Here is a 14,705-nt window from a genome sequence, read left to right as displayed (position 1 = left end):
GCGGCAGTCTCCTGCACTGGACGGCAGTCTCCTGCACTGGACGGCAGTCCTCCTGCACTGGACGGCAGTCTCCTGCACTGGACGGCAGTCCTCCTGCACTGGACGGCAGTCTCCTGCACTGGGCGGCAGTCCTCCTGCACTGGGCGGCAGTCCACCTGCACTGGACGGCAGTCTCCTGCACTGGACGGCAGTCTCCTGCACTGGACGGCAGTCTCCTGCACTGGACGGCAGTCTCCTGCACTGGACGGCAGTCTCCTGCACTGGACGGCAGTCTCCTGCACTGGACGGCAGTCTCCTGCACTGGACGGCAGTCTCCTGCACTGGACGGCAGTCTCCTGCACTGGACGGCAGTCTCCTGCACTGGACGGCAGTCTCCTGCACTGGACGGCAGTCCTCCTGCACTGGACGGCAGTCTCCTGCACTGGACGGCAGTCCTCCTGCACTGGACGGCAGTCCTCCTGCACTGGACGGCAGTCTCCTGCACTGGGCGGCAGTCTCCTGCACTGGACGGCAGTCCTCCTGCACTGGACGGCAGTCTCCTGCACTGGACGGCAGTCTCCTGCACTGGACGGCAGTCCTCCTGCACTGGGCGGCAGTCTCCTGCACTGGGCGGCAGTCCTCCGGCACTGGGCGGCAGTCTCCTGCACTGGACGGCAGTCCTCCTGCACTGGACGGCAGTCTCCTGCACTGGACGGCAGTCTCCTGCACTGGACGGCAGTCCTCCTGCACTGGGCGGCAGTCTCCTGCACTGGGCGGCAGTCCTCCGGCACTGGACGGCAGTCCTCCTGCACTGGACGGCAGTCTCCTGCACTGGGCGGCAGTCTCCTGCACTGGGCGGCAGTCCTCCTGCACTGGGCGGCAGTCTCCTGCACTGGGCGGCAGTCCTCCTGCACTGGGCGGCAGTCCTCCTGCACTGGACGGCAGTCCTCCTGCACTGGGCGGCAGTCCTCCTGCACTGGACGGCAGTCCTCCTGCACTGGGCGGCAGTCCTCCTGCACTGGACGGCAGTCCTCCTGCACTGGACGGCAGTCCTCCTGCACTGGGCGGCAGTCCTCCTGCACTGGACGGCAGTCCTCCTGCACTGGGCGGCAGTCCTCCTGCACTGGGCGGCAGTCCTCCTGCACTGGACGGCAGTCCTCCTGCACTGGACGGCAGTCTCCTGCACTGGACGGCAGTCTCCTGCACTGGACGGCAGTCCTCCTGCACTGGACGGCAGTCCTCCTGCACTGGGCGGCAGTCCTCCTGCACTGGGCGGCAGTCTCCTGCACTGGACGGCAGTCTCCTGCACTGGGCGGCAGTCCTCCTGCTCTGGGCGGCAGTCTCCTGCAGTGGAAGGCAGTCCTTCTGCACTGGACGGCAGTCTCCTGCACTGGGCGGCAGTCTCCTGCACTGGACGGCAGTCCTCCTGCACTGGACGGCAGTCCTCCTGCACTGGACGGCAGTCTCCTGCACTGGACGGCAGTCCTCCTGCACTGGGCGGCAGTCTCCTGCACTGGACGGCAGTCCTCCTGCACTGGACGGCAGTCTCCTGCACTGGGCGGCAGTCCTCCTGCTCTGGACGGCAGTCCTCCTGCACTGGACGGCAGTCCTCCTGCACTGGACGGCAGTCCACCTGCACTGGACGGCAGTCCTCCTGCACTGGACGGCAGTCCACCTGCACTGGACGGCAGTCCTCCTGCACTGGACGGCAGTCCTCCTGCACTGGACGGCAGTCCACCTGGCCAGGCTGCCTGCACTGACCGTCGGTGCCAGTGCCTCCCAAATGGCATTGGTGATCCTGTGGCTGATCCACTGACTGCCTTGGGGGGACAGGGTATTCCCGTCTCGCCTCCGCGGCGTCCAGCAAACTGGCCAGGTCTGTCTCCACGAAGCGTGGAGCGGGTCTATGTGGTGGCAGGGCTGTGCGCTGACCGGAGTGTATTCTGAGGGAGTGTTTAGCCATTTAGTCACCCACAAACAAGACAGAATCAAGTTGGCCAAAAGGAAACTAGGTTTATTGCGAAGTAACTATATTTACAAACTACATCGGATCCCATTCGGGTCAGTGCGCTCGGGTCCAAACCCGGCCCACTTTACACAGATCTCACTCATGAATGTCCTCGAGCCCCCTCTCCCCCTTAGCGGGGCAGCTGCTATCCGGCGAGACTCACCGGGAGACTGACTGCCCCAACCCCGTAGGTCTCGTGCGGGTTATAACATCCCTCCACCCTCCCCCAATGTCCGAAGACTCTAATGACGACTGCAGAGTAGGAGGAGGCTGGAATCTCTCTGCCCGTGGCTGTGCTTCCTGCCTGTGCGGGGCTGCACCAGGCCGTGTAATTCTGTTGGGCAATTGGTGCTTCCATTTAGAATGTCGTTGTGGATCCCACCGACAGAGAATCCAGCCCAGGATCTCTGCACCATAACAGACGGTCGCGCCATTCAGATTACCAATTGTTTGAATATTTATGTGTCCAGAACTGGGGATTATGTGAGGCCTTTCATCACTCCATAAGCATGAGCTCCACAGGCGATCAGCATTATCACCGTCTGTCGGTCAACAGCTGTGATAGTGTTCACCCTGAAAAAGTAACCCATGCGTTCTTTGTTTTTAAAAATTTGTTCATGGGGCGTGGGTTTTGCCAGCTGTGCCAACATTTATTGTCCCATCTCTAATTGCCCTTGAGGAACAGTTAAGAGTCAACCACATTGCGTCATTTAAGATGTATCTGGAGTCACACGTAGGCCAGACCGGGTAAGGACGGCAGATTTCCTTCCCTAAAGGGCACTAGTGACCCAGATGGTTTTTTACGACAATCGACAATGATTTCATGGTCATCGTTCGACTTTTCATTCCAGATTTTTTTGATTGAGTGGTGAGATTCGAACACGTCCAATCTTCCAAACAAAGGTGATTTTGTAATAGGAATAAATGGGGGGCTGTCAGAGAATACAGCAGAATATAGATAGATTGGAGAGTTGGGCAGAGAATGGCAGATGGTGTTCAATCCAGGCAAATGTCAGGTGATGCATTTTGGAAGATCCAATTCAAGAGTGAACTATACGGTAAATAAAAAAGCCCTGGGGAAAATTGATGTACAGAGAGATCTGGGAGTTCAGGTCCATTGTACCCTGAAGGTGGCATCGCAGGTCGATAGAGTGGTCAAGAAGGCATACTTGCCTTCATCGGATGGGGTATTGAGTACAAGAGTCGGCAGGTCATGTTACAGTTGTTTGAGACTTTGGTTAGGCCACATTTGGAGTACTGCGTGCAGTTCTGGTCGCCACATTACCAGAAGGATGTGGATGCTTTGGAGAAAGTGCAGAGGAGGTTCACCAGGATGTTGTCTGGTACGGAGGGCACGAGCTATGAAGAGAGGTTGAGCAGATTAGGATTATTTTCATTAGAAAGACGGAGGTTGAGAGGGGACCTGATTGAGGTCTACAAAATCATGAGAGGTATGGACAGGGTGGATAGCAACAAGCTTTTTCCAAGAGTGGGGGTGTCAATTACAAGGGGTCACGAGTTCAAGGTGAGAGGGGAAAAGTTTAATGGAGATATGCGTGGAAAGTTCTTTACGCAGAGGGTGGTGGGTGCCTGGAACGCATTGCCGGCGGAGGTGGTAGAGGCGGGCACGATAGCGTCATTTAAGATGTATCTAGACAGATATATGAACGGGCGGGGAACAGAGGGATACAGATCCTTAGAAAATAGGCGACAGTTTTAGATAGAGGATCTGGATCGGCGCAGGCTGGGAGGGCCGAAGGGCCTGTTTCTGTGCTGTAATTTTTCTTTGTTCTTTGTCTGCAATCTCAGTCCAGCATTGAAAAGGAGGTGGCTGTTCCTCCCATGGGGTAGCAGTGTTGACAGTAATCCAGTTTTATCCTCATCGCCAGATATGTAGGCCAAAATGAGTCCGAACCGAGATCCCAGCCGTGTCTGTGCTCTCCATTCCCAGCCGTGTCCGTGCTCTCCATTCCCAGCCGTGTCCGTGCTCTCCATTCCCAGCCGTGTCCGTGCTCTCCATTCCCAGCCGTGTCCGTGCTCTCCATTCCCAGCCGTGTCCGTGCTCTCCATTCCCAGCCGTGTCTGTGCTCTCCATTCCCAGCGGCTCTGTCAGTTCCATATCTGGCTGACTTTATACATATCTCAGTCATGAAAGTCCTTGGGCACCCCATTCATATTCGACAGGACTCAGAGACTGTAGGTCTCGTGCGGGTCATAACAGGGCAGCTCCCCCCTGTTAGCGGGAGCTGCCGGGCGAGGTCTATGTGAATGAGCTGGTGGGACAGTTCTTTCTGCCATGAAGCTTGTCGGGGGTCAGTTCCGGCACTTTGTGCCGTTAAATACGGGTCACGGTCTCGCTGGCCCGGCTGTCAGGAAGCACCCAGGAAGTCGCAACTAGTGGGATTAGGGCTCTCCAGAAGTCTTCTATGGACTCACCAGGGAGCTGAGAGCGAGTGGCGAGTGCGTGCCTGGCGAAGAGCGTGTTCGTCCGCTGGGTGTAATTTTCTTTAAGTAGCGCCATGGCTTTGGCGTAGTTCGGCGCGTCCTGGATCAGCGGAAAGGCGTTGGAGCTCAACCTCGAGTACATTATCTGTATTTTCTGAGCCTCCGGAACAGGGTCTGGTGCAGACCTGATGTACGTCTCGAAACAAGCTAGCCAGTGTTGAAAGTCCTTTTTGGTGTCGCTTGATTGCGGATCCAGGTGCAGGCGGTCCGGTTTGATTCGGAGGTCCATCTTCTGAAAATCTTAGAGCAATAAATTGATGCACGATCAATTGGACAAAGACGAGATGGTTTCTCCAATTGATGGTGCAGGAGGGAGGGTTTCAAGATTTCTGGATAATTGGGGCTCATTCTGGGGTCGGTGGGACCTCTACAAACGGGATGGTCTACACCTGGACCAGTGGGGTACCAATATCCTGGGGGGGGGGAAATTTGCTAATGCTCTTCGGGAGGGTTTAAACTAGTTCAGCAGGGGCTTGGGAACCTGAATTGTAGCTCCAGTATACAGGAGGTTGAGAGTAGTGAGGTCATGAGTAAGGTTTCAAAGTTGCAGGAGTGTACCGGCAGGCAGGAAGGTGGTTTAAAGTGTGTCTTCTTCAATGCCAGGAGCATCCGGAATAAGGTGGGTGAACTTGCGGCATGGGTTGGTACCTGGGACTTCGATGTTGCAGCCATTTCGGAGACATGGATAGAGCAGGGACAGGAATGGTTGTTGCAGGTGCCGGGGTTTAGATATTTCAGTAAGCTCAGGGAAGGTAGTAAAAGAGGGGGAGGGGTGGCATTGTTAGTCAAGGACAGTATTACGGTGGCAGAAAGGACGTTTGATGAGGACTCATCTACTGAGGTAGTATGGGCTGAGGTTAGAAACAGGAAAGGAGGGTCACCCTGTTAGGGGTTTTCTATAGGCCTCCAAAAAGTTCCAGAGATGTAGAGGAAAGGATTGCAAAGATGTTTCTGGATAGGAGCGAAAGCAACAGGGTAGTGGTTATGGGGGCCTTTAACTTTCAAATATTGACTGGGAACGTTATAGTTTGAGTATTTTAGATGGGTCCGATTTTGTCCAATGTGTGCAGGAGGGTTTCCTGACACAGTATGTAGATAGGCCAATGAGAGGTGAGGCCATATTGGATTTGGTACCAGGGCAGGTGTTAGATTTGGAGGTAGGTGAGCACTTTGGTGATAGTGACCACAATTCAATTACGCTTTCTTTGGTGATGGAAAGGGATAGGTATATACCGCAGGGCAAGAGTTATATCTGGGGAAAAGGCAATTATGATGCGATGAGGCAAGACTTAGGATGCATCGGATGGAGAGGAAAACTACAGGAGATGGGCACAATGGAAATGTGGAGCTTGTTCAAGGAACAGCTACTGCGATAAGTATGTATCTGTCAGGCAGGGAGGAAGTGGTCGAGCGAGAAAACCGTGATTTACTAAAGCAGTCGAAGCACGTGTCAAAAGGAAGAAGGAGGCTTATGTAAAGATGAGACATGAAGGTTCAGTTAGGGCGCTCAAGAGTTACAAGTTAGCTAGGAAGGACCTAAAGAGAGAGCTAAGAAGAGCCAGGAGGGGACATGAGAAGTCTTTGGCAGGTAGGATCAAGGATAACCCTAAAGCTTTCTATAGATATGTCAGGAATAAAAGAATGACTAGGAGGAGAGTAGGGCCAGTCAAGGACAGTAGTGGGAAGTTGTGCTTGGAGTCCGAGGAGATTGGAGAGGTGCTAAATGAATATTTTTCGTCAGTATTCACACAGGAAAAAGACAATGTTGTCGAGGAGAATACTGAGATTCAGGCTACTAGACTAGAAGGGCTTGAGGTTCATAAGGAGGAGGTGTTAGCAATTCTGGAAAGTGTGAAAATAGATAAGTCCCCTGGCCGGATGGGATTTATCCTAGGATTCTCTGGGAAACTAGGGAGGAGGTTGCTGAGCCTTTGGCTTTGATCTTTAAGTCATCTTTGTCTACAGGAATAGTGCCAGAAGACTGGAGGATAGCAAATGTTGTCCCCCTTGTTCAAGAAGGGGAGTAGAGACAACCCCGGTAACTATAGACCAGTGAGCCTTACTTCTGTTGTGGGCAAAATCTTGGAAAGGTTTATAAGAGATAGGATGTATAATCATCTGGAAAGGAATAATTTGATTAGAGATAGTCAACACAATTTTGTGAAGGGTAGGTCGTGCCTCACAAACCTTATTGAGTTCTTTGAGAAGGTGACCAAACAGGTGGATGAGGGTAAAGCAGTTGATGTGGTGTGTATGGATTTCAGTAAAGCGTTTGATAAGGTTCCCCACGGTAGGCTACTGCAGAAAATACAGAGGCATGGGATTCAGGGTGATTTAGCAGTATGGATCAGAAATTGGCTAGCTGGAAGAAGACAAAGGATGGTGGTTGATGGGAAATGTTCAGACTGGAGTCCAGTTACTAGTGGTGTACCATAAGGATCTGTTTTGGGGCCACTGCTGTTTGTCATTTTTACAAATGACCTGGAGGAGGGCGGAGGAGGATGGGTGAGTAAATTTGCAGATGTCACTAAAGTCGGTGGAGTTGTGGACAGTGTGGAAGAATGTTACAAGTTACAGAGGGACATAGATAAGCTGCAGCGCTGGGCTGAGAGGTGGCAAATGGAGTTTAATGTAGAAAAGTGTGAGGTGATTCATTTTGGAAGGAATAACAGGTAGACGGAGTACTGGGCTAATGGTAAGATTCTTGGCAGTGTGGATGAGCAGAGAGATCTCGGTGTCCATGTACATAGATCCCTGAAAGTTGCCACTCTGGTTGAGAGGGTTGTTAAGAAGGCGTATGGTGTGTTAGCTTTTATTGGTAGAGGGATTGAGTTTCAGAGCCATGAGGTCATTTTGCAGCTGTACAAAACTCTGGTGCGGCCGCATTTGGAGTATTGCGTGCAATTCTGGTCACCGCATTATAGGAAGGATGTGGAAGCATTGGAAAGGGTGCAGAGGAGATTTACCAGAATGTTGCCTGGTATGGAGGGAAGATCTTATGAGGGAAGGCTGAGGGACTTGAGGCTGTTTTCGTTAGAGAGAAGTTTAAGAGGTGACTTAATTGAGGCATACAAGATGATCAGAGGATTAGATAGGGTGGACAGTGAGAGCCTTTTTCCTCGGATGGTGATGTCTCGCACGAGGGGACATACAGATGTCAGAGGTAGGTTCTTTACTCAGAGAATAGTAAGGGCGTGGAATGCCCTGCCTGCAACAGTAGTGGACTCGCCAACACTAAGGGCATTCAAATGGTCATTGGACAGACATATGGACAGTACGAAGTCTTACAACACCAGGTTAAAGTCCAACAGGTTTGTTTCGATGTCACTAGCTTTCGGAGCACTGCTCCTTCCTCAGGTGAATGAAGAGGTATGTTCCAGAAACACATATATAGACAGATTCAAAGATGCCAAACAATGCTTGGAATGCGAGCAGTAGCAGGTGATTAAATCTTTACAGATCCAGAGATGGGGTAACCCCAGGTTAAAGTGGTGTGAATTGTATCAAGCCAGGACAGTTGGTAGGATTTCGCAGGCCAGATGGTGGGGGATGAATGTAATGCGACATGAATCCCAGGTCCCGGTTGAGGCCGCACTCATGTGTGCGGAACTTGGCTATAAGTTTCTGCTCGGCGATTCTGCGTTGTCGCGCGTTCTGAAGGCCGCCTTGGAGAACGCTTACCCGGAGATCAGAGGCTGAATGCCCTTGACTGCTGAAGTGTTCCCCGACTGGAAGGGAACATTCCTGCCTGGTGATTGTTGCGCGATGGCCGTTCATTCGTTGTCGCAGCGTCTGCATGGTCTCGCCAATGTACCACGCTTCGGGATATCCTTTCCTGCAGCGTATGAGGTAGACAACATTGGCCGAGTCGCACGAGTATGTACCGCGTACCTGGTGGGTTGTGTTCTCACGTGTAATAGTGGTATCCATGTCGATGATCTGGCACGTCTTGCAGAGATTGCCATGGCAGGGTTGTGTGGTGTCGTGGTCACTGTTCTGAAGACTGGGTAGTTTGCTGCAAACAATGGTTTGTTTGAGGTTGCGCGGTTGTTTGAAGGCAAGTAGTGGGGGTGTGGGGATGACCTTGGCAAGATGTTCATCGTCATCAATGACGTGTTGAAGGCTGTGAAGAAGATGACGTAGTTTCTCCGCTCCGGGGAAGTACTGGACGACGAAGGGTATTCTGTCGGTTGTGTCCCATGTTTGTCTTCTGAGGAGGTCGGTCCGGTTTTTCGCTGTGGCGCGTTGGAACTGTCGCTCGATGAGTCGAGTGCCATATCCCGTTCGTACGAGGGCATCTTTCAACGTCTGTAGATGTCTGTTACGCTCCTCCTCGTCTGAGCAGATCCTGTGTATACGGAGCGCTTGTCCATAGGGGATGGCTTCTTTAATGTGTTTCGGGTGGAAGCTGGAGAAGTGGAGCATCATGAGGTTATCCGTGGGTTTGCGGTAAAGCGAAGTGCTGAGGTGACCGTCCTTGATGGAGACGAGTGTGTCCAAGAATGCAACTGATTTTGGAGAGTAGTCCATGGTGAGTCTGATGGTTGGATGGAACTTATTAATGTCATCGTGTAGTCGTTTCAGTGATTCTTCGCCGTGGGTCCAAAGGAAAAAAATGTCATCGATGTATCTGGTGTATAACGTCGGTTGAAGATCCTGTGCGGTGAGTAGGTCCTGTTCAAACTTGTGCATGAAGATGTTGGCGTATTGGGGTGCGAATTTGGTCCCCATGGCTGTTCTGTGCGTCTGGATGAAGAACTTGTTGTCGAAGGTGAAGACGTTGTGATCCAGAATGAAGCGGATGAGTTGCAGAATTGCGTCTGGAGATTGGCAGTTGTCGGTGTTGAGTACTGAGGCTGTTGCAGCAATGCCGTCGTCATGGGGGATGCTGGTGTAGAGTGCCGAGACGTCCATTGTGACGAGGAATGTTCCTGGTTCAACTGGTCCAGGGGTGCTGAGTTTCTGTAGGACGTCCGTCGTGTCGCGACAGAAGCTGGGTGTACCTTGTACGATGTGTTTCAAGATGCCCTCGATGTAGCCAGAGAGGTTCTCACACAGGGACATATGGACGATAAGGGAATAGTGTAGATGGGCTTTAGAGTGGTTTCACAGGTCGGCGCAACATCGAGGGCCGAAGGGCCTGTACTGCGTTGTGATGTTCTATGTTCTATGGATCGGCGCAGGCTTGGAGGGCCGAAGGGCCTGTTCCTGTGCTGTAATTTTTCTTTGTTCTTTCTTTGTTCTTTGAGAGTTGAATACGACTGAGACTTTATTGCTCTAAGATGTGTGGCCTCCCACAGCAGCTGGCAAAATGGCTGCTGCACAGAGGACACGCATATTTATACTCCGCCTACTGGTCGGAGCCAGCAGGCAGGGACTACCGCAGTACCTGTAGTACAGGTCCTACCGTACATCACCTAATATAGGTGCAACAGTGGTTTACCACAGTCGCGTCCGATACAGCACTTAGAACATCTCCCCTTAAACCGCGCCCTGTGCCTCAAATTGAAGAACTGTGCGCCAGGTTGGCAGGTGGCCAGGCGCTCACTAAGTTAGATAGGCCTGGTTCATATCTTCAACTTGAATGAGACACTGTTCCAATATACACGCACAAGGGCCTGTATGAGTCTTTATGAGTTTTCGTCAGTGTGTGTCATATTACAAGGGATCATGGAGAGCATGCTCCCAGGGTTACCCAAAGTGGTGTCGCACTTGGATGATGTCCAAGTCACGGGGACCTCAGAACTGACAAACCCGAGACAAAGTCTTGCGAAGAGTCTTGGCAGTTGGGGTACACCCGAAATGGGGGAAATATGTTTCTCATGAAAATGAAGTGACGCACTTGGGTTCTTGGCTTCACATCCAGCTGAGGACAAGGTCCAGGCCTCAAGGAGGCACCGACTCCGAAAACACCAGAGCTAAAACCTTTCCTGGAGTTAGTAAATTATTGCAGGAAACTTATCCCAAATTTGACCTCCTCCTGATCCCCTTACGTAACTTGGCAGCATAATCAAAGACCCCTCCCACCCGGCTCACTCACTCTTCCAACTTCTTCCATCGGGCAGGAGATACAGAAGTCTGAGAACACGCACGGACAGACTCAAAAACAGCTTCTTCCCCACTGTCACCAGACTCCTAAATGACCCTCTTATGGACTGACCTCATTAACACTACACCCTGTATGCTTCACTCGATGCCGGTGCTTATGTAGTTACATTGTATACCTTGTGTTGCCCTATTATGTATTTTCTTCTATTTTCTTCTCATGTACTTAATGATCTGTTGAGCTGCTCGCAGAAAAATACTTTTCACTGTCCCTCGGTACACGTGACAATAAACAAAATCCAAATCCAAATCCCTTCTACAGAAGTTCCAAAGATGGTTTTAGCAGGCAACATCGGTGGAGGTTTTCAATAAAGTTAAACAACACCTGCTGCATTCCAACTTCTTGGCCCACTTTGACCCTAAGGAGGAACTAGTTTTGACATTTAACACGGTTGTGGCATCCATACAGACCAAATTGGCATGATTTTTATTTGACTGCAGGATCACTCCTTACACAACAAGAGGAGGTGGTGTAACAACAACAACAATCTCTCCCTCAATGTCAGCAAAACTAAAGAGCTGGTAATTGACTTCAGGAAGCAAAGTACTGTTCACACCCCTGTCAGCATCAATGGGGCCGAGGTGGAGCTGGTTAGCAGCTTCAAATTCCATCGGGTACACATCACCAAAAATCTGTCCTGGTCCACCCACATCGACGCTACCACCAAGAAAGCACAACAGCGCCTATACTTCCTCAGGGGAAAGCGGGCAGCATAATCAAAGACCCCTCCTACCCGGCTTACTCACTCTTCCTTCGGGCAGGAGATACAAAAGTCTGAGAACACGCACAGATTCAAAAACAACTTATTTCCCGCTGCTACCAGACTCCTTCACGACCCTCTTATGAACTGATCTGATTAATCCTACACCCTGTATGCTTCACCCGATGCCGGGTTTATGTAGTTACATTGTGGACCTTGTGTTGCCCTATTATGTCATTTCTTTTCTTTTCATGTACAAAATGATCTGTTGAGCTGCTCGCAGAAAAATACTTTTCACTGTACCTCGGACACGTGACAATAAACAAATCCAATCCAATCAAATCCATCATCTTTGAAGGACTTCCATACGTGAATTCTGGAATACTTTGATCAGATCACCACTTAACATTCTAACTCTAGTGAAAACAGGTCTAATTTGTGAAATCTCTCCTCGTAACTCAACCCGTGTAATCCAGGTATAATTTTTGTAAACCTGCGTTGCTCTCCCTCCAAGGCTAAAATATCCTTCCTGATGTGGTGCCCAGAACTGCTGACAGTGACTCTGAGTGGGGTCTAACCAGGGGTTTGTAAAACTGCAGCATAACCCGTGTCTTTATTCTCCAATCCTCTGGATATAAAGGCCAGCATTCCATCAGCCTTTTTGATTATTTTCTGCACTTGTTCTTGGTATTTTAATTGCAGGGGGAGTAAGGGGGAGCAGCGGGGAGGGGGGGTGTTACTATCTTAGGGTGACAGCCCGCAAAATGCAAAAGCATTTGATTGCATGGGCAGCAGATTATTGGGATCGACTGACTAGTTAAAAAGCTCAATTGACCCTAATTGTTTATTTATTTATTTTTTAAAAAACATTTTATTAAGGCATTTATGGTTTTATAACAACAGAAGATACAGATACAAATGTAAACATCGTTCAGTGCGTAACACATCCCTCCATCTCCCACTGTTCCTGCTTAATCTAGACAAAAAAATAGTCTAATCCCCCCTACCCCCCGTTCTCCCTAAGCCCCCCCCCCCCCCCCCCCCTCTTATTGCCTCTGCTGACAGTTTAATTTTCTCCGAAGAAGTCGATAAACGGCTGCCACCTCCGGACGAACCCTAACGTTGATCCTCTCAGGGCAAACTTAATTTTCTCAAGCCTGAGAAAACCAGCCATGTCGCTAACCCATACCCCTGATTTCGGGGGCTTGGAGTCCCTCCACGTGAATAAGATCCGTCTCCGGGCTACCAAGCAGGCACAGGCCAAAAGATTCCGGGGTCTTCCGACGCTCCAAAAAATCCCCACCTCTGGACTCGGCGGCGCGCTCGTTTTTAGTACCGTGGACATGACATCCGCAAATCCCTGCCAGAATCCCGAGCTTCGGGCATGCCCAAAACATGTGGACATGATTTGCGGGCCCTCCTGCACACCTCACACATGTGTCCTCTACCCCAAAAAACCTGCTCATCCGGGCCATGTGAGCCCAGTGAACCACCTTGAATTGTATCAGGCTGAGCCTGGCACATGATGAGGACGTGTTAACTCTGCTCAAGGCCTCCTTCCACAGACCTGCCTTTAACCCCAACTCATCTTCCCATTTAAGTTTTATCTCACCTATCTGGGTTTCCTCCCACTCCATAAGTTCTTGATAGATTTCCGATAACTTCCCCTCCCCCTCCCCCACCCCAGTTCCGGAAACTATCTTGTGATGTGTCCCCTACATCAGTAGAAGCGGAAAGGTCGAAACCTGCCTTTGTACAAAATCCCTTACCCGTAGAAAACAAAACCCATTCCGTCCCGGCAATTCAAACTCCACTTCCAGATCATCCAAGCAGGGAAAGCTCCCATTAGCAAATAGATCTCCCAGCCTCTCAATCCCTGCTCTCTATCACCTCTGAAACCCCCCATCCAACCTCCCCGGGGCAAACCGGTGATTACCACAAATTGGAGCCCTCACCGACACTCCCATATGCTTCTGTCACTGTCCCCAAACTCAGGGCCGCCACTACCACCAGGCCTGTGGAGTACCGGGCCAGCGAGAATGGCCCCTAATTAGTTATTTAGGATATGCCTGGCAGGGGGGCTGCCAATTCTGGTGCCCACCCACACCTCATTATGGGGAGTGAGCTAGCGGGTGGCCTGTTTATTGTGCCAGATTTCTGAAAAGACACCAGATGGGTCCCCATCAAGTAAAGCCCCTGGTATCAATTACATTTTCACTCGCTGTACATCGCCAGGTCTGTCCTCGTGTCAATTACCTCGCAACAACCAATTTAAACCATGTGGAAAATGCACAGCCAATTGCCTGGATTAGAATCCTTTCCTGGCGTCGCGAGATGGTGTTCTACATTCTGTGGTTAAACCGCTGTGATAATTTCCTCACCTTCAAACGGAAGGTCACCAGTCCAAGATGTCTCTTTGCTGGGACTTCAAAATTACAATCACTTCGAACCAAGGACTCGAAAAACTTGGCCATCTCTGTCCCCTGTCCAATAAAACGTGCGCCAATCGAAGTTAGAGTTAAACAAGGCAATAAATAGCTGAAATGAGTTTACATTTGGAGGTGAAGGTGCTGGACATAAATCTCCAGCGTTAAGGACAGCGAACCCATGAATTTGGAAAGAGGAATGGAAGACACATTTAAAGAAAACAGTAGAATTTTAAAGAGGGTGCAGGTCACACAGTGAAGGTGACACGACAAGTTGAGAAAGCCTTTGTAAAAATATTTGATCCTGGGCTTTATGAATAGAGTTGTTGTTAAAAGCAAGGAAGTGAGAACAGCACGGTGACGCAGTGGTTAGCACTGATCCCCGAGGGTGGCACGGTGACGCAGTGGTTAGCACTGATCCCCGAGGGTGGCACGGTGACGCAGTGGTTAGCACTGATCCCCGAGGGTGGCACGGTGACGCAGTGGTTAGCACTGATCCCCGAGGGTGGCACGGTGATGCAGTGGTTAGCACTGATCCCCGAGGGTGGCACGGTGACACAGTGGTTAGCACTGCTGCCTCACGGTGCCGAGGACTGCGGTTTGATCCTGGCCCTGGGTCACTGTCCGTGTGGAGTTTGCACAATCTCCCCGTGTCTGTGTGTGTTTCACCCCCATGATCCAAAGATGTGCAGGGTAGTGGATTGGCCACGTTAAATTGCCCCTTAATTGGAAAAAAAGGAATTGGGTACTCCAAATTTAAAAAAAAAAGGTATGCTTAACCTTTAAAACATTATTTAGGCCTCAGCCATTGTGTGAAATTGGAGTATCATTCTTTAGTCCTGAGAGAGGGTCCAGAAAAGATTTCCTTGAATGACAACTGGGAAGAGAGACTTCAATGATCGAGAGGCACTGGAGAAGCCGGGAGGTTACCAGGAGGGTTGTTAGGGATGTCAAACATTCGGAACAGTTTGATATAGAGTG

At 50.8% G+C, this 14,705-nt stretch overlaps 1 protein-coding gene across 1 annotated transcript in view; it reads right to left on the bottom strand.

Annotated features, from left to right (window-relative positions):
* hdc (histidine decarboxylase) overlaps positions 1 to 14,705 on the bottom strand; it is a 206,733-nt gene that overhangs the window by 44,661 nt on the left and 147,367 nt on the right. The window contains exon 11 of the mRNA XM_072470285.1: positions 13,680 to 13,781. Within this exon, the coding sequence (XP_072326386.1) occupies positions 13,680 to 13,781 (102 nt within the window). The remainder of the gene's footprint in view (positions 1 to 13,679; positions 13,782 to 14,705) is intronic.

This window comes from Scyliorhinus torazame, chromosome 12 (assembly GCF_047496885.1).
Source record: "Scyliorhinus torazame isolate Kashiwa2021f chromosome 12, sScyTor2.1, whole genome shotgun sequence".
NCBI lineage: Eukaryota > Metazoa > Chordata > Chondrichthyes > Carcharhiniformes > Scyliorhinidae > Scyliorhinus > Scyliorhinus torazame.
The sequence above is the reverse complement of the archived record's forward strand: the minus strand, read 5'-3'. Positions and strand labels throughout refer to the sequence as shown.